The sequence below is a fragment of the Trichechus manatus genome, unplaced genomic scaffold (assembly GCF_000243295.1).
Source record: "Trichechus manatus latirostris isolate Lorelei unplaced genomic scaffold, TriManLat1.0 scaffold00056, whole genome shotgun sequence".
NCBI classification, from domain to species: Eukaryota; Metazoa; Chordata; class Mammalia; order Sirenia; family Trichechidae; genus Trichechus; species Trichechus manatus.
Genome location: NW_004443992.1, coordinates 4,665,284 through 4,685,201, shown reverse-complemented (window position 1 = coordinate 4,685,201; position 19,918 = coordinate 4,665,284). Strand labels below are relative to the sequence as shown.

The window sequence follows — 19,918 nt, the reverse complement described above, 5'->3', positions numbered from 1 at the left end:
GGGGCTGGGGACCATAGTTTCAAGGGACATCTACGTCAATTGGCATAACAAAGTTTATTAAGAAAATGTTCTGCATCCCACTTTGGGGAGTGGTGTCTGGGGTCTTAAAAGTTAGCAAGTGACCATCTAAGATGCATCAGTTGGTCCCATCCCACTTGGAGCAAAGGAGAATGAAGAAAACCAAAGACACAAGGAATATATTAGCCCAAGAGACAAAAGAGCCACATAAACCAGAGACTCCACCAGCCTGAGGCCAGAAGAGCTAGACGGTGCCCAGCTACCACCAATGACTGCCCTGTCAGGGAACACAACAGAGAGTCCCAGATGGAGCGGGAAAAAAGTGTGAAGCAGAACTCAAATTCATGTAACAAGACCAGACTTAATGGTCTGACAGAAAATGGAGGAACCCCCAAAACTATGGCTTTCCAGATGCTCTGTTAACCCAGAACTGAAACCATTCCCAAAGCCCATTCTTCATACAAACATTAAACAGAACTGTAAAACAGAAAATAATGCACATGAGGAGTGTGCTTCTTAGTTCAATCAGATATATGAGACCAAATGGGTGGCTCCTGTCCAGAGCCAGGATGAGAAGGCAGGAAGGGACAGAACTGGTCAAACGGACACACGGAACCTGTGGTGGAAAGGGGGAGTGTGCTGTCACATTGTGGGGATTGCAACTAATGTCACAAAACAATGTGTGTATAAATTTTTGTAGGAGAAATTAACTTGAACTGTAAACTTTCACCTGAAGCACAATAAAAAGATAATAGTAATAAAATCAGATAAAACCCTTCGGGGAAAAAACGTCCAATAAAGTTGCATCTGACGTCAACCTAGTCTTGCTCACAATAATAACCTTGCTCTTTAGGGATGAAATGTTTCTAGTTCATAACCTTCACATTTTATTTCCTCTGTCAATCTACAGATTATCATTTCCACACAAGAACTATTTTATAACGAGGGTTAATTTTAGGGGGAAAAAAGAGAACATAATCAGTGAGAACAATTTACTTACGATGCTTGGGTTACTTGAATATTTTGGTAGTCTTTTAAAAGGCAATATGGGGCCACGATGGCGGCTTAGTCACACACACCATAACATCCCCTGCACCAAAGACCCAAAACAACAAGCGAAACAGAAGGAGATAATCCAGGAACCCTGAACATCAAAAAAGAAGGCCTAAGAACTGAACCAAACACTGACTGGAAGGACTGGAGCTTCCTATGCTGAGAAGCTCCTAGTCCAGGGGAAGATTGATGAGAAGGACCTTCCTCCAGAGCCAACAGAGAAAGAGACTTCCCTGGAGCTGATGCCCTAAATTTGGGCTTGTAGCCTACTAGACTGTGAGAAAATTTCTCTTTGTTAAAGCCATCCATTTGTGGTGTTTCTGTTACAGCAGCACTAGATGATTAAGACACTCCTTGTCATGGATTGAATTATGTCCCCCCAGAAATGTGTGTACCAATTTGGCTGGGCCATGATTCCCGGTATTGTGTGGTTGTCCTCCATTTTGTGATTATAATTTTATGTTAAAGAGGACTAGGGTGGGATTGTAAAACTCTTACTAAGGTCATATCCCTGATCCAATGTAAAGGGAGTTTCCCTGGGGTATGGCCTGCACCACCTTTTATCTTACAAGAGATGAAAGGGAAGCAAGCAGAGAGTTGGGGACCTCATACCCCCAAGAAAGCAGTGCCAGGAGCAGAGCGCATCCTTTGGACCTGAGGTTCCTGCACTGAGATGCTCCCAGACCAAGGGAAGACTGATAACAAGGACCCTCCTTCAGAGCCGACAGAGAGAGAAAGCCTTCCCCTGGAGCTGGCACCCTGAATTTGGACTTCTAGCCTACTGGACTGTGAGATAATAAACTTCTTCTTGTTAAAGCCATCCACTTGTGGTATATCTGTTACAGCAGCACTAGATGACTAAGACACCCCTCAAAAGATAAAATACTTAGTGAATAAATCTAACTAGGGATGTAAAAGATTTATACAGAGAAAACTACAAAACATTACTGCAAGAAACCAAAAGAGACCTACATAAATGGAAAAACATACCATGCTCTTGGTTAGGAAGACTTAACATTGTGAAAATGTCAATACTACCCAAAGCAATATGTAGATACAATGCAATTCCAATCTAAATCTCAACAGCCTTCTTCAATGAAACGGAAAAACTAATCTCTAGCTTTATATGTGGGAATGAGACTCTGAATAAGTAAAGCATTATTAAAGAAGAACAAAGTAGGAGGCCTCACACTACCTGATCTCAGAACCTACTATACAGCCATGGTAGTCAAAACTGCCTGTTACTGTTACAACAACAGACACATAGACCAATGGAACAGAATTGAGAACCCAGACATAAATCCATCCATCTATGGACAGCTGATCTTCGACAAAGGACCAAAGTCTATTAAAGGGAGAAGAGACAGTCTTTTCAACAAATGGTGCTGAAAAACTGGATATCTATAGAAAAAAGAAACAGAACCCATACCTCACATCATATACAAAAACTAACTCAAAATGGATCAAAGACCTAAATATAAAACCTGAAACTATAAAGATCATGGAGGAAAAATAGAGACAATGCTAGTGCTAGGGGTCCTAATGTATGGCATAAATAGAATACCAAACATAACTAAAAATGCACACCCAGCAGAAGATGAACTAGATAAATAGGTAAAAAATTAAACTTATGCTTAATAAAAATTTCTCCAAAAGGTTAAAAAGAGAATCTACAAGTTGGGGAAAAAAAATTGGCTATGACATATCCAACAAGGATCTAATCTCTAAAATGAATAGAAAATTTCAACACCTCAACAAAATAAAGACAAACAATCCAATTAAAAAATGGGAAAGGTATATGGACAGACACTCAAAAAAGACATTCAGGCTGCTAACAAACTTATGAAGAAATGCTTGCAGTCATTAGCGATTAGGGAGATGCAAATCAAAAGTACAATGAGATACCATTTCACCCTGACATTACTGGCACTAATTAAAAAATAAATAAACAGAAAATAACAAATATTGGCAAGGTTGTGGGGAGATTGGGACTCTTATACACAGGTGCTGGGAATGTAAAATGGTACAACACCTATGGAAAATGGTATGGCACTTCCTCAAAAAGCTAGAAATAGAAATACCATATGATCCAGCAATCCCACTCCTAGGTATATACCCTAAATAAATAAGAGCCGTGACAGGAATAAACATATGCACACCCATGTTCATTGCAGTATTATTTACTATAGCAAAAAGGTGGAAACAGCCTAAGTGCCCATCAACAGATGAATGGATTAACAAACTCTAGTACATACACATGATGGAATACTATGCAACGATAAAGAATAATGATAAATCTGCAAAACATCTTACAACATGGATGAACTTGACATTATGCTGAGTGAAATAAGTCCATCACAAAAGGACGAATATTGTATGAGACTATTATTATAAAACAACAAAACTAACACACACAAAAATTCTTTTATGGTTACTGGGAATGGGAGGGGGATTGAGGGGAAATCACCAAGTAGATAGTAATTAAAAAAAAAAAAGTTGCTGTCGAGTCAATTCCAACTCACAGCGACCCTATAGGACAGAGTAGAACTGCCCCCATGTGTTTCCAAGGAGCAGCTGGTGGATTTGAACTGCCAACCTTTTGGTTAGCAGCAGAGCTCTTAACCACCATGCCACAAAGGCTCTGCCAGGATAGCAGACACATGGTGAAGGGAAAGGCAATACATATTATGAGAGAAATCTGCACAACATGACCAAGGCAAGAGCAGACACTGAGAGGAACACAGGAATAAAGGGCAACTATGGTAACTACTGGAGCCCTATTTAAGAGCTTGGCTGCTAACCAAAAAGTTGGCCGTTCGAATCCACCAGCCACTCCCTGGAAACCCTATGGGGCAGTTCTACTCTGTCCTATAGGGATGCTATGAGTCGGAATCAACTCGACGGCAACAGGTTTTTTATGGTAACTACCATAGCATAGACAATCCTTAAACAATAGTATTAACAAACAAAAATTTACAAATAGATACATAGATAGATATGCCAAGAAGTGTGGGAGGGTATAACGGAGCACACTTACTAGCAGATACAGGTTTCGTGGTGGATATTTCTAAGTACATGACTGCAGGTGTGCCTCATATATTCATATAAAAAATACATCACACAAGTGGCACAGTCAGGGAAACCTCTTAGACATAACCAAACACCTTGCAGGATGAAATTCCTAGGCTTGAAGGCAAATGACCATAGACTCAGGGAACTTCTACATCAATGGGCACAACATAGTTCATAAAGACAATGTTCTACATCCTACTTTGGTGAGTAGCATCTGTGGTCTTGAAAGCTTGCTAGCAGCCATCTGAGATACAACTATTGGTCTCTTCCAGTCCAGAGTAAAGGAGAATGAAAAAAAACAAAGACCTAAGGGAGCAATTAGTCCAAAGGACCCATGGACCCCATGAGCCACAGCCTACATGACCCCAAGACCAGAAGAAATAGATGGTGCCTGGCTACCACTACCAACAGCTCTGACTGGGATCACAACAGAGGTTCCTGGACAGAGCTGGAGAAAAATGTAGACTAAAAAAAAAAAATCAAATTCACAAAAAAGACCAGACTTAGTGTTCTGATAGATACTGGAGGAACCCCCAAGACTATGGCCCTACAACACCCTTCTGACCTAGAACTGAAGCCATTCCCAGAGACCACCTTCCAGCCAAACAACAGACAAGCCCATAAAGGAATAACACCCCCGAGAAACGTGCTTCTCAGAACAATTAATTATCTGAGATCAAAAGGGCAATATTTGCCCAAAAGCAAAGATGAGAAGGCAGGAAGGCGTAGAAACTCAGGAAACAGAGTGCTGACACATTGTGGGGAATGAAACCAAGTCCATGAATACTTTATGTACAAACGATTGGATGGGAATCTAATTTGCTCTGTAAACTTTCACCTAATGCACAATTAACAAAAAAAAAAAAAAAAAACAAGGCAACATGTATAAGTGAAAATAGCCGTGGGCTGGGGTTCAGAACACCTGGATTATCTCATCTGTTGACTGTATGACTTTGAACAAACTATCAAATGCAAGTTTCTCTAGTTGTAATAAAGACAGTGCACAGCAGTTATTTCCCTCTACCTTGCAGAGTTTGAAAGCAGGCATAAAATTAGATTAAATATTCATGGAAGTCTCTTGAAGTCTCAGAAGAAAATATTTTATAAATCCAAAGTATCATAGGTAATTTCAAAAATATCTATTCAGTAATAAAATTCTCTTTGGGGATGTTTTAATCCAAGAAAAATAATGAATATACACTATGTGCAAGGCACTGGGCGAAGTGCTGAGAAACAGGATGTAAACTAAAAAATGTCCTGCATAAACAACATCAAACAAAAATGACAAACTAGGGGAAAATACCACAAGAAAACCAATTTCTTAAAGAAATAAAGATCTCATAGAAATCACAAGACCAATCACTCAATAGAAAAATGGGCAAAAGATGTTAACAGGCAGTTTACAGTAAAGGAAATAGAAATGGCTCTTAAACACACACTATGCGCACCCTCATTCATAGTGATAAAAAAGTATAACTATCAGATTGGCAAAAATAATTTTTATAACACCTTGTATTATTGTGGTGGTTGGGAAGAAATTAACAGTCTCATACATGCCTCCTACATTGCTGGTTGGAGTGTTGACAGAATTTCTGTGTGTGTATATATATATATATATATATATATATGTATATATATGGAGCCCTGGTGGCACAGTGGTTAAGAGCTTGGCTGTTAACCAAAAAAAGTCAGAAATTCGAATCTACCAGCTGCTTTTTGGAAACCCTATGGGGCAGTTCTACTCTGTCCTATAGGGTCGCTATGAGTTGGAATCAACCCAAGGGCAATGGGTTTTGGTGTGTATATGTATGTATATATGTGTATGTGTATCTGCGTGTGTGACTAAAATCCGCGTACTGTTTGACACAGCAATTACACATCTGGGAATTTCTTAGATACACTTGTGCACACATGCGAAATATTTTATGCATAAATTTATTACAGAAGTGTTTGTAATAGCAAAGGATTAGAACAACCTAAATATCCATTAATGGGGAATGCTTATAGTTGGTCCATACAATGTAACATTATACACCTATAGAGAATGAAAAAGCTCTTTATGTACTTTATAGATTAATCCTAGAAGCTAATTGTTAATGTGAAAAAAGATGCCAAACGCTGTTTATAGAATGTTATCAGTTGTATTTTGCTAAAAGGAAAAATGAATATATGCACATATGTATTTCACATACATTAAGATACATGTACACAAATACATATGTATACATAAAGTAGTCCTGAATGGAGGAATATAAACCATCACACTGGTTATCTCCAAGTATGGAAATGAGTGGCCGGCTGGGCACAGGGTTGGGAAGGACTCTTTTCAGTGTATATCTTTTTGAACTACATGAGCACATTACCTATTTAACAATAAATTAAAAATTAAAGCTTAAGAAAAATGTAATAGTCTTGACTCAAAAATTTTAAGTGGCAAATCTAGCCCCCTAGTTTTACAGTTAATTCTTAAGCTAATAGGCGTTAGGTGATGTGTCAAAAGTTATAAAACTAGTAATGTAGTAGATACGGGACTTCTGCTTAGGTTTGACTGGGCCTTTCCCTACAGGTTGCCTAAGGGTTAAGGTCAACATATTTAAGTACTCTCTACCCAAATAAATTCAAAAGTTCAAAATTTCATTTTGGTGTGGATGCAGTAAAAACAGTAATACTGTAACTTGCTGGAAGAAACAAAAGTTGGTATCATTTCTGGAGAGCAATCTGGTAATCCTTACAAAGAACCTTAAAAAATGCTCACAGCCACCGAGACTGGAGAAGCCCTGAGGGTATGGCTGCCGGACACCCATTTAGCTCAGTAACGAAGTCACTCCTGAGGTCACCCTTCAGCCAAAGATTAGACAGGCACATAAAACAAAAGACTAAATGGCCACGCCAGCCCAGGGGCAAGGACGAGAAGGCAGGAGGAGACAGAAAAGCTGGTAATGGGTAACCCAAGAGAAGGGGAGGGTGTTGATGTGTCATGGGGTTGGCAACAATTGTCACAAAACAATGTATATTGTTTAATGAGAAACTTGTTTGCTCTGTAAACCTTCATCTAAAGTACAATCAAAAAAAAAAAAGTGAAAAAAAAAAAAAAAAAAAAAAAAAACTCACAGCCAGCCAAATACATTGTGAAAGAATACAAGGAGGACTTGTTTTATCAGATACTAAACTTTATTATAAAGTAATTTATATTGAAGAGGGCATTGGTGGTTCAGTGGTAGAATTCTCACCTTCCCTTTAGGAGACCCAGCTTTAATTCCTGACCAATGCACCTCTTGCACATCTGTCAGTGGAGGCTTGTGTGTTTGCTATGATACTGAACAGGTTTCAGCGGAGCTTCCAGTCTAAGATGGACTAGGAAGAAGGGCCTGGCAATCTACTTCTAAAAATCAGCCAAAACCCTGTGGATCACAACAGTCCAATCTGCAACTGATCATGGAGATGGTGCAGAGCTGAGCAGTGTTTCATTCCACTGTGCATGGGGTCACCATGAGGTGGGGGCCAACTCAACAGCCGCTAACAACACTTACACTGAAAGCAGTATGATAAAATAGATCAATAGAAAAGACTATAAAACTCAGGAATAGACATATATAAATTTTTACTGTATGATAAAGGTGCTATCTCAAATTAGGGAGGGAGGAAGAATGGATAATTCAATAAAGTTGGGACAAGCTAATTATTTGTTAAAAAAAAAAGTCACATATGCCATCGCTAATAAATTACTTAAATGTTCAAAAGAAAAAGTAGTAGAAAAATGAGATTTGATTAGATATAAATAAAAACTGCACATCAAATTAGAAAGCAAACTGGAAACAAATGTGACAAGTTATTATCTCTAATATATAAAACCTTAGGAGTCTGATTTTACAAATAACTTTTTGTAAGGTATTCATACGTCCCCAAACAAGGAAAAACCATAATCTGAATAATAACGGCAATACTCAGACAATCTAATAGCTCACTAATATTTTTTTGTTTTCTATTTCGCAATTTTTTTATGTGTGGAATAGTGGAAAGCAGGCTTTGAAGTCAGATAGACCTGAGTTCAGTTCCAACTCTGCCACTTAAAATTTGACACCTTAATTATTCTACATTTCTGTACATCTTCCTTCATCTACAGAGCAAGAATACCTGTCTCAAAGGGTTCTTATGATTGCATGTCATTAAGGACAATTACATGCTAAGTGCCTATAATTGTGCCTGGCAAGGGCTCAAAAAATGGCAGCTAATATTATTATGAAAATTCCTGTTAGAATTTTACCTTTTTTGTTGACCTTTCTCCTTTTTAATTACATTATTTTTGTTTTAACAGAAAGAAAAGGTAAACAACTTTCTGTTCTGAAACATGGTTCTACACTCCCAATGTCCTTATCTTTGGCCTAATTTTCTCAAGCAATTCTGTCAGAATTCTTTTCCCTATTTTATCAATGTAACCTCACAATCTAAAATTATTTTAGTCTTTAAACCTTAAACCAAAAAAAATCCTGACGTTTTCTATAAAGCAAACAATAGTTTAGCTTAATTTGTAAAGAATGTCTACCTTGACCATTGTGCTTTTTTAAAGATGTAGCTATATGGGCTCAAACGGACAACTGCAACTTTAAAGGTTAGGTATGAAGCTTAGGGGGAAGTGAGTTTATGTTAATGATGGAGGAATAATTCGGTAAAAGAGGGTGAGAATGGTTGCACAACTTGAAGAATGTAATCAATGTCTCTGAATTGTACATGTAGAAATTGAATTGGTATGTTTTTGTGTATTTTCAACAACAAAAAATAATTAAAAATGTCTTTAGTAATTCTGCTAGACAAGTGTCACAGAAGTAGAACTACTTCTATTGTACAAAAATTCTTTTATCCACCTTTTGATTTACCAGGTCTTAGATGAGGCCCTGAAGTATTAAGTATACCAGGTAATTAGTTGCAACGATGAACCAAGGCTTGGGAACTATCACCTTATATCTCAAAACTCATTTGTTTGGGTCTGCAGCAAACAGCAAGGGGCTTAAGTGGAAAGCCATGACCTTTGGACTGGATTCCTAATTTCACAATTTACCAGCCACATGGCCTTGAGCAAGTTTCCTCATCTCCTCTGAGTCAGTTTTTCATTAGGAATATCTGCGTTCACAAGGTTATGATGTTCACAGCACAGTATCTAGCTGTGCCTGGGGCCCAGTAGGAAATTGGTGACCCACTTGGGTGCCTTATGAGTTTTTAATCATAATTCGTGTATCTAAATCTTGTGACTAAACACATACATATTAGAGGTATATACTAACTACATACATATACAACATACACAGTACACTATTATTCCATGCCACTTAAAACTTCTAAGTCCACTTGAGATAAATGGGACACAACTTTTAAGATACCACAAAATACTTCCTAAGAAACTAAAGCTGAAAAATAAGTTTTACCCCTTTAAGACAGAAATAGTTGTAGCCAGTAGTCAGTTTAGGGGTTGGTAATCAACTCCAATATTGCCTGTGTGTAAACTCTAACCCTAGCTGCTATTGCTAGAGCAAGATATTTAACAGCTTCTGTGACTCAGTCTCCTTGCTAAATTCCACAAATTACTAGATGCCTAAGTGCCAGGTGAAAGGAGCCCTAGTGGTACAATGATAAAGCACTCAGCTGCTCAGAGGTCGGCTTTGAACCCACCAGTCGCTCTGCAGGAGAAAGATGTAGCAGTCTCCTCCTGCAAAGACTGCAACCTAGGAAACCCTATGGGGCAGTTCTGACGGCACACAAGTGCCAGACAGGAGTCCTTGGGCGGCACAAATGGTTACTCAACTACCACTGAAAGGTTGGTAGTTCAAACCCAGAGATGCCTCTGAAGACAGGCCTGGTGATCTACTTTGGAAAGGTCACAGCCTTGAAAACCTCATGCAGCAGTTCTACTCTGCACATCCTGGATCGCCAGTCAGAACTGACTCACAACAAAGGACTAGGAGCCAGGCACTGTTAGGTACCACCCACCGCCCATACCACAGATTACAAGGATTAACTGAAGTAATGTGTATGGAGTGCTTAAAAGTGTCTGACACAGTAACAAAGTGGGCATTTAAAATATCAAGTTTTGGAGAGCAGCATATGGAGGCGGACTGCATATGGCCAAACTCTAGCTTTGTCACTTCCCACTGAGTGACCCTGTTATTAATTCTTCTGTACCTCAGCTTCTTCATCTGCAAAATGGAATACTACCTACACCTCATATAAAAATTGATATATACTTGTCATCTACAACAGTAGTCAGCAAGCTAGAAAATGCTTACAAGTGTTAGCTGTTATCAGTACCACACAGTACCTACCCTGGCATTTAAAAGGCACTGTCAATGTTAGCTAATCCATCTTGCCTTGGATTTTTTTGCCATGTAAATTACGCAGTTTTAAAAACTAGAAATACTCATGTCATGAAATAAATTTTGCTAAACCTTGAAAAGAAAATATAGATTCCAGAAGTGAAGAACAGTACTTTACCATTATAAGCTTGTTATGTTGTTTACATTCTTTAAACTGCAAGCGTAAGCCCATTGATTTTTCCCAGCATGATTTATATAATAGAACTAAATTAAATGTGAAAATGCATCTAGCTAGAAAACATCCTTGCTCCCCAGAATTATCTATGGGTTATGGGTGGGTGGGTGGGGGAGCATAAACTACAGAACACTAAAATCACCTTAAGTCACTAAACAAAAATTAACCATTGATTAACATTTTTATTTGGAAATGTTTGTATCAGTACAGTGAAACTAAATTGCAGAGACACTAGATATCATTAGATATTAGTTTATTACAAAAGAGAAACAGATTATTTACATGATGAAAGATTTCAGAACTTCAGTGGAATGGGCAGCTTCACGTGATGCCATTTCAACAGTGATTTATTTCAGTCTACATACTTCCCAAGGATGTCACCATCTCTAAATAAGAAATAATCCTGTAAAGAGAAAAACCATTAGTTAAGAGAATTAACAGCAAATACATTCTTTTTAAAGTTACCAAAATTACACACCTTGTCGTCTAGGACTACTTTGGTGCCTCCATATTCTGGGAGAAGAACCTTATCTCCAACTTTCACGCTAACTGGTTGAATCTCTCCACCCTTGAGAGCATAAAAATGTTTATTAGTTCACCAAATATTTACACTTAACTTTTAAATCGCTATAATTAATCAAGTGTACTTAAAAATGTTAAAAATGCATTTAGCGGGCAAGTGATACGTTAGTGGCTAGCATTTTCTTTTTACAAACAGCATTATACCCTATTATACTGCTTAGCTCTTCAATCACAAATATCACCATAAAGGGTTACACTTTAAAGATATGCACACATCCTGGCTTAAATTAAATCCTGATTCAGTCTAAAAGTTCAAAAAATTATGCTGGAAAAGCTAACTTTAACTAAAGCGAACTTTCTAATTATTAAATATTAACCTATTGACTGTGAAATATATTAGAATAGTCAAGTTTAACCTTTCTGAACCTACATAAGTTTAAGAGAAATTTTCTGTACTTTAGGACATAAACTTTTGTAATCGTTTTCTTTTCCTCCAAAGTACAGAAGATTGGGGGGGGGGGGCGGCGGCTGACCCAGAGGCCCAGAACTTCCCTATGCTTAACTCTTAAGATAGCTCCTTGCTAGAACTTTCTCTATTAAGAGGCAACTGAACAATGCAGTAAACATATTTGACCTCAAGAGCATTTACTGTGTATTCTGGCTGACACGCTTAAGAGAACTGAAATCCAGCCAGTAAATCAGAGAATACGTGAAATGATAATCCAAACTGTTCCTTTCGTAAGTATGCCAACTAAGGCTCTCTAAATTCTTAAATCCTCAGCACTTTAACTGAAGCATAATGTAACTTTCATTTTAAGGGTAACTTTAATAATCTGGAAAACACCATCCTAAAAATTTCACAATCATTTTTGTCGAATAGGCAGATGAAAAGTGGTTGTACCAGAGAATGACTTTAAGATGACACAAGGTATTTAAAAGGCTGCTTTTAATAACAAACCATTATTTCTTATTCCACCCTTTCCCTGGACACACAAAAACTTTCAGCTCTCATTTACCTTTCCTTTAGATCCACCTCCAACAGCTACTACTGTTGCTTGCAGCACTTTCCCTTGAGATTTTTCTGGAAGCATAATGCCTCCTTTGGTTACAGTTTCAGCTGCACTCCTTTCCACCAATACTCGGTCAAAGAGGGGAAGAAACTTTCTAAATGCCTGTCCTGCCTGTAAAGAAAGACATTTTTTATTTGTGGCAAAAAATTACTTACGTTCTAAACATGCACTGCCAACGTAAGCGTTGCATCTCAAACGACATTCTAGCTCTCAAAAACAAACGCCAAAAACCACATTACTAATTCTGGAATCACATTCCAATATTCTGCTCTATATTCCACGTTTAATCTCCCATTCCCTATGTCTGTCAGAGGTCGTTGTTGCTCCTCTGGTCAGTAGTTATACCAGCTTTGAGAACAATTTTAGTTTATTTCAAGGTCAAATATTTTCCTCCCGCAGGTTTTTCTGGAAATTTTCAGGAAACGGAGCCAATCTCTCTTCTTGGAGCTATGCTCTTTCTCCAAAACATTACACATGCACAGAGACCCAGCAAAGAACAGGCCGCCCCGCGTGTCTGAGTTCCCGCCCCCTTCGCCACGCGCGTGCAGCACCAGGACACGCGCGAAAAGTGCCCTCGGTGTTGGGAGGGCTGGGCTAGGCCCTTGCCTTCCGGCTCGGGCGACTTCTCCTTAGGGGGTCTCCACTCTCCAGGGTCCAGGCGAGTGCCAGGCACTAAGTGACCCCTGCCCTTCCGGCCAGGCCCCAATGGGGCTCTCAGTGCTCTCCATGAGCCTCAGACCGACCCAGCCACGCTGGCCTCCAGCCCATTTGGGACTCACCATGCCTCTGGTCGCAGCAGCTGGTACTCTGCTCTCTCTATCCCACCGCAAGAAGAGACCCGCAATACCACTCTCGAGACACGTTAACGTCGGGAAAAGGCCCACCAGCGCGCAGGCGCGCTCTCCCGGCCCCGCCCCGCCCCGCCCTGACTGGGGGCGGTGGCACTTGCGCGTGCTGCGATTCGTCTGAGGGCGCTGCGCAGGCAGCTGACGCGAGGACCGGGACGCGGAAGAATTGAGAAGCTCTTTCTAGGCTTTTCTAGGCCGCCCGAAAAGGTGAAAGAACTATCCCTTCGTCTCCGCCCCCCCCCCGGAAATGACGCAACTTAACCCTTGACCTGCGGAGAGCGCGGCGCTTTCCGGAAAGTTCTGGAACCGAGCGCGGCCCGGGAACTAGCCTAACTAGGTGGAGAGAGCTGAGCCCGCTGGCCTGGCCTTACGCGGGTAGGGAGGGGCGGGCCTCGCGCGCCGCGCTTACAGATTGCAGGGCCCGGACCGGGGGAGGGGGCAGGAGTCGCCCACACATGTGGTATGGCGGGGCGGGGGGAGCGGCGGAGGGAGGGGACACGGGCTCATTGCTGTGTGCGTCCTGCAGTCTGTCCCTCACTCGCCGCTGACGGCCTGCCTGTCGGTGCTCACGTTCGGCCCGCCGCCCCGCAGGTACGCGGCCGCTTCGTGCCGCCTCATCCTGAAGCCTCCTACTCCTAAGCTTGGTTTCTTCGGCTGCGGCCCAGCTTCAGTGTGGCCTGCGGGGCAAGAACCAGGGTTTCCTCGCGGCGTTGCAGGCCTGGTCCCGCTAGGCCAGGCCTCATTGGTCCACGTGGGGTCTCATAACGTGCGGCACTGAGCGTGAGCCTGGGCAGGACGCGGGAAGAAGGGCTTGTTCAGGGGGTTGGGGGGGGGGTTGTGTTCTCATGGGTCCTCAGGTGCAGTTCGCTCCGGGCCGACTGCAGGGCGCCGGGGATGGTGGTCGCTGCCGCGTAGGAACCGCATTTTGCCCCGCGCGCGGTAGGGGTACGGCGCCTCCACCCTTGACCTTGCTCGGGGCGTCCAGATGGAAAGACACGTGGGGCTGCGCGGAGTGGGCCGGGTGGCCGCCCCCCGCATCGGAGCCTTGCTAGCTGCTCAGATACAGTAGCCCCGGGTGGTTACATGAAGTCACTTCTTTCTGAGCGGCGTTTTGCAACGTCGGGAATATTTTCATTTCCGTGGTCATTCTGGTTTTTAATGTGCTCCTCTCCAACTGGCTTGGTTTTTCAGGAGTGCGTTTGGAGTGGTTTTGCTTACAGGGGCCAAGTTAGCTGTGAAACATTAACTTGTTTTTAGCGGCAGGAATGGGTGGCCATGGGGAAGGAGATGGGTGTTCTTTGTGCTTGAGTTATAGACCAAGCGTGGTGGCGCTTCTTATTTTAAGCTTTTGTTAGTAGCTGATGTTCTGAAACCGTGTCGCATTCCGTGGCTAGCGGAGGTCCTACCTAACGTTTCTTGTTCATTGCACAGGTGGCATGTTTTGTGTTGCAGCGCACCTCGAGTGGTGCTAGTACTCATCTGCTTTTCTTTTCCTCCAGAAATGCTCCGATTACCTGCAGTCCTTCGACAGATGAGGCCAGTGCCCAGGGTACTGGCTTCTCATCTCACTCGGGCTTATGCCAAGGATGTAAAATTCGGTGCAGATGCCCGAGCTTTAATGCTTCAAGGTGTAGATCTTTTAGCCGATGCTGTGGCTGTTACTATGGGGCCAAAGGTATCAGTATTTTTATTTTATTGTAATTATAGTATGATTGATTTGAGGAATATTTTTTACTGCTGCGAATAGACACATAGAACTATTGAACGCATCTTTGGTATCCATTTTTTGAGAAAACCATATTTATATTAAAAGTTTCCAGATTATTGGTTATTTTATTATTTTTGCTTAGATATAATGGTCATAAAACTTACAGTGTTTCAGCCAAATTTTCAAAACTGTAATTTGCACAGTCTGTGATGTAATCGAGTAGTAACTCGTAGCTGGAGGTGGATTCTTTCAGGGTAGAACCTATCTTGCATGCCTGCTTCAGTTAAATTTTGGATCCTTTCCCAGTAGTTAGTGCCAGGTATAAGAGCAAAGAGTATAACTTTCTATCTCTCACAATATCTCAAGTATGTGCTTGTAGGTGCTAGTTTTACCCAATGTTTTTCTGCTATTCTTTTCCAAAGCACATTTATAAAGTAAAATCTTATTTAATGTAAAGAGATAGAGAGGTAATAAAAATTTTGAGGCAGCGTTTGATGGTGGTTCATGGTTGAGTGATGTTTTATTTCAGATTGAAGACAGTTCAAGAATCAGAGTGACCCAAACTACAAAATATGAGCATTTGCACGCCTTATGACTAGAAAGTGGCAATTTTGTTGGGTTTAAATCCAAAAACTGCCACCACTGCTTGTGCACATTTGAGGTTTAATGTTGAATAAACCTGGAACGAGTACACTGTTCTTGCCTTGATAAGTATATTTTAAAATGAGTCACGTTACTTCCAAAGATAACAGGCACTAACTACAACTTAAGTATAAACGATATGAAGAATATTCTGAAATTTCATTATAGCATACTAAGTTGGTATTGATTTATTTTGCGTTGTTGGTCGTTATATAAGATGACATCTTTTAGTCTTTAGGATTTTTATCTCTTGCAATACCTCATCCAAAGTTATGCATTTGGCTGAGTAACAGAGGTCGTTTGTAACCTAAAACTGTTGAACTTGCCCTTGAGGTTCATGGAGGAGTGAAGAAAACGACACATCTTGTGTTGAAGTTTTGAAGTTATTGTCCTATTATTAACATTTCTCATTCTGTTTTAATTAGTTATTAGAGTGTGTGACCCTGTCTTTTTTTTTTTCCTTCCTTCTGCAATTCTAGGGAAGAACAGTGATTATTGAACAGAGTTGGGGAAGTCCCAAAGTAACAAAAGATGGTGTGACCGTTGCAAAGTCCATTGACTTGAAGGATAAATACAAGAATATTGGGGCCAGACTTGTTCAGGATGTTGCCAATAACACGAATGAAGAGGCTGGGGATGGCACCACCACTGCTACTGTACTGGCACGCTCTATTGCCAAGGAAGGCTTCGAGAAGATTAGCAAAGGTGCTAACCCAGTGGAAATCAGGAGAGGTAGGAATGTCTCTTCACTGTCATCATGGTGTTCTGATCATAAGGCATTGGTTCTCTGGACCTACGGAAAGTGCTTATTAAGAAGGCAATTTCTCTTTCCTAAAAAATTTTAAACTGATTGAATGTGGTAGATGCTGTGCTAGGTGTTAAAGAGGGAAAATGTGAATAAAATTGCCCGTATTTTCTTAGAAAGAAGTAGTTTATGGGAAGATACAGATGTACTATTTACCTTGAAAATAGTAAATTTGTGAGATTAGAGGAGAGGGATACGATTGTGATGTTTCTCGAAGAAGGGCTAAACGGGAAACTGCTAATATTCAGGATGTAAAAAGCAATGTCTTAATTTTTGTAGCACTTTTTTCTTGACAGTGTGGTAAGAGCTCGGCTGCTAACCAAAAGGTTGGCAGTTCAAATCCACCAGCCGCTCCTTGGAAACTCTATGGGGCAGTTCTACTCTGTCCTGTAGGGTCGCTTATAAGTCGGAATCGACTCGACGGCAATGAATTTGGTAATAGTGCATACCATGTTATTGGTTTGCTTTTTTTGTCTTGGTCTGCATTTTGTTACTGTGTCTTGAGAGCCAGCCCAAGTTTTAAAGATCTCAACGTGAGGTTTGTGATGATACAGACCTAAATTTGTTCATTTACGTTTATTGATCTCATACTAAAGCTTGGTTTTACTGTCTATAAAATGGAATTGCTGTATGTGTTTAGGGTGTGTTCACGTCCAAGCCAGGCCACTTAAGAGTGAAAGGGAACATTATTATTTTGTTACAGTTGGTGTCCCGAGGAAACTGATAGGTCATCACCTAATCTAACTCACTGTTGAAGATGCAAATGAATGTTCCACATTAAAAGCAGTGTGACTCTTAAGTTACTAGCAAGTGTTAAATGAGGTTAAGTGTACTTCCCAACAAGAGTCATTGTACAGCACATCTTGGATTTTTTCTTGAATTAACATTTCACAGAATAAAGGAGGGAAGAAAGAAAGAGCTAGCACTAGTCCCACTTGAGCAAAATGTGGCCTGTGGTTCTCATAAGTCCATCTTGTAGCATTGTTGACTGTTAAAAATATTTTTTCAGTCCATAATTTTATGTTAAACAAGGAAACTTCAGATAATTCAAACTTGCAAGGGTGTAACCACAAAAAATCCTTATGGCCACGAGTTACACATCTTGCTGAAAATAAAGGAGAGTTAATCCATTTTGGTCTTTTTTTGGTGTCATTGAACTGAGAAGTATTGGGTGACCTTATTGGAAACAGGCAAGATAATTGAATAGGGAATCATTTATATAGAATAAGTTGAGTGATGAGATTCCTTAAACTGCGGTCAGTCTTAGTCCAGTGTTGAAAATAACTGATGGTGTGGGACTTCATCTGGTATATAAATTTAATATTCCTGTTTCAGGGTAGGCCATCAATTATGTGATTAGGAATAGCACTGGTACAGAAACTGTTCGTAGACTATTAAGACATTAAAATATTTATCGTGAATTTGAACACTTTTTAATTATCTGTTTGACATGGAAGTCATGAAATATGCGTTGTAATGACACTTATTCTTGAACCAGGTGTGATGTTAGCTGTTGATGCTGTAATTGCTGAGCTTAAGAAGCAGTCTAAACCTGTGACAACTCCTGAAGAAATTGCTCAGGTAACGATTTCTTATAATATGTTACAATAAAGTTAGAAATTCTATATATTACGATTTTGATAATCACACCAATTTCAGAAAAACAATGCTACCACAATTACCGATATTAGAGGCATTTCTCCTTACTGCTGAAACATTTGAAAAAGATCTAGTGACCATATTTTAAGGAGTTTTTGGTTTTTTGTTTGTTCATGGTAATTATATATAATAAAGCACTTGCCATTTCAACATTCTTCACATGTACAGTTCAGTGACATTAACAAATGTTCATCATGTTGTTCACCCATTATCCTTATCCATTCCCATATATTTCTGTACTTTTAACAGAAGCTCAGTGTCCCCTAAGCATTAAGTTCTCCTTTTTCTCTTCCTGCCCACCCCCACCCCTGGTAACCACCTAATGAAATTTGGTCTCTATACATTTAGTTATTCCAGATTATTTCGTATAAGTGGGATCATAAAATACTTGTATTTTTGTGGCTGATTTGTTCCACTCAGCATATTTTCAAGGTACATCCATGTTGTACCATGTATCAGGACTTCATTTCCCTTTATGGCTGTATGAATTTAACTACATTTTGTTGGTTCATTCATCTGTTGTTGGACATTTAGGCTGTTTCCACCTCTTGGCTATATGCTACAATGACAAGTGGTGTAAATTTGAGTTTTAATTTTCCGTGGCTGTAAAACTGATTTTTATCCACGTGAATATATTCTTTAACCATTGTCAAAGGTGCATAATTTTTGTCACTTTTGTAAGCCGTGTTTGCCAAGAAAGGTAAGGGAGTAAAACATTGGAGTCAACCCATCTTTCTGTTGTTTTTGTTTAAAAGGATAATCTTAAATTTTATATCCTTCAAAAAAAGGTAGCCAAATAATGACAGAGCCAACATTTCATTAGAACTCATACCCTAAAATTTTTTTGGGGGTTCAGGGATGGAGGTATCAGGTAGGAATAGTAACTGCCTTTTAATTTGGAAGATTTTAACTTACTTCAGGTTGCTACAATTTCCGCAAACGGAGACAAAGAGATTGGCAGTATCATTTCTGATGCAATGAAAAAGGTTGGAAGAAAGGGTGTCATCACAGTAAAGGTACGTGTGTTTTAATGATGGCTTACAATGAGGTGTCTGATGATCAAAACTGAGCTTTCCAAATAGAAAACTTCGATCTGTACGTGTTCAGATTGAATATTCTGTTTCATTCTTCATGTGTCGCCTCAGTACCTGTATAGAGTCCTTATTTGAATTATTAGCCTTTGCTGTCAGGAATGGAAATTCTGTCTGAATACCCCTATGAATCTTTCCTAACTTAAATGATACTGTCTTCTAGCTGTAGAAATTATTAAAATAACACATTTTTGAAGTTTTTACTGGAGTGGAGTTGAATGTTGTGGGGCGTTTGCTTATTCCTGCCTGTATCTCTTAAGACCAATGGGGTCTTTTAATTTGGTCTATGATGACACGTTTTGTGTTTCTTCAGTGAAATTTATACAGCTTTTTTACTTTTCATAGGATGGAAAAACATTGAATGATGAATTAGAAATTATTGAAGGCATGAAGTTTGACCGAGGTTATATTTCCCCATACTTTATTAATACATCAAAAGGTAAGAGCAAAACGATAACTGAAATACTTTTTTTTTTTTTTAAATTGTACTTCAGGTGAAGGCCCACAGAACAAATAGTTTTCCATGAAACAGAAGCACACACGTTGTTCCATGACATTGGCCAACAACCCCACAGCATATCAACCCTCTAACTTCTCAATCTTTTTTTTTTTTTGGTGAAAATACACATAGCCAAAGATACACCACCTCAAAAATCTCTACCTGCACAGTTCAGCAACATCAACCACGCTCTTCGAACTGTGCTGCTATTCTCACTTAAGATGAAGGCCCACAGAACAAAGTAGTTTCTCATTTAACAGTTACTACACATGTTGTCCTATGACGATGGTTAACAATCTCACTACACATCAACAATATCCTTAGTCAACCTTGGGTTCCCTATCACCAGCTTCCTTGTCCCCTTCTGCCTTCTGGCCCTTGTCACTGGACT

At 39.9% G+C, this 19,918-nt stretch overlaps 2 protein-coding genes across 5 annotated transcripts in view; one reads left to right on the top strand and one right to left on the bottom strand.

The window, feature by feature from the left end:
* Positions 1-13,221, bottom strand: part of LOC101359201 (MOB-like protein phocein) — a 48,633-nt gene extending 35,412 nt beyond the window's left edge. Inside the window, exons 1-4 of one of the 2 annotated variants that reach the window (XM_023732950.1) lie at positions 13,055-13,221; positions 12,222-12,386; positions 11,162-11,251; positions 10,841-11,086 (exon numbers count right to left, since the gene is read on the bottom strand). In XM_023732950.1, the coding sequence (XP_023588718.1) occupies positions 11,036-11,086; positions 11,162-11,251; positions 12,222-12,386; positions 13,055-13,057 (309 nt within the window). In that variant the 5' untranslated portion in view covers positions 13,058-13,221 and the 3' untranslated portion in view covers positions 10,841-11,035. Of the gene's footprint in view, positions 1-10,840; positions 11,087-11,161; positions 11,252-12,221; positions 12,387-13,054 lie in introns of those variants that run through there. The other variant, XM_023732951.1, reaches the window with a different exon arrangement.
* A 174-nt stretch (positions 13,222-13,395) lies between these two features.
* HSPD1 (heat shock protein family D (Hsp60) member 1) overlaps positions 13,396-19,918 on the top strand; it is a 13,064-nt gene continuing 6,541 nt past the window's right edge. The window contains exons 1-6 of one of the 3 annotated variants that reach the window (XM_023732946.1): positions 13,396-13,498; positions 14,623-14,798; positions 15,953-16,205; positions 17,777-17,859; positions 18,858-18,953; positions 19,374-19,467. In XM_023732946.1, the coding sequence (XP_023588714.1) occupies positions 14,625-14,798; positions 15,953-16,205; positions 17,777-17,859; positions 18,858-18,953; positions 19,374-19,467 (700 nt within the window). In that variant the 5' untranslated portion in view covers positions 13,396-13,498; positions 14,623-14,624. Of the gene's footprint in view, positions 13,499-13,588; positions 13,715-13,819; positions 13,904-14,622; positions 14,799-15,952; positions 16,206-17,776; positions 17,860-18,857; positions 18,954-19,373; positions 19,468-19,918 lie in introns of those variants that run through there. The other 2 variants (XM_004378186.1, XM_023732947.1) reach the window with 2 other exon arrangements.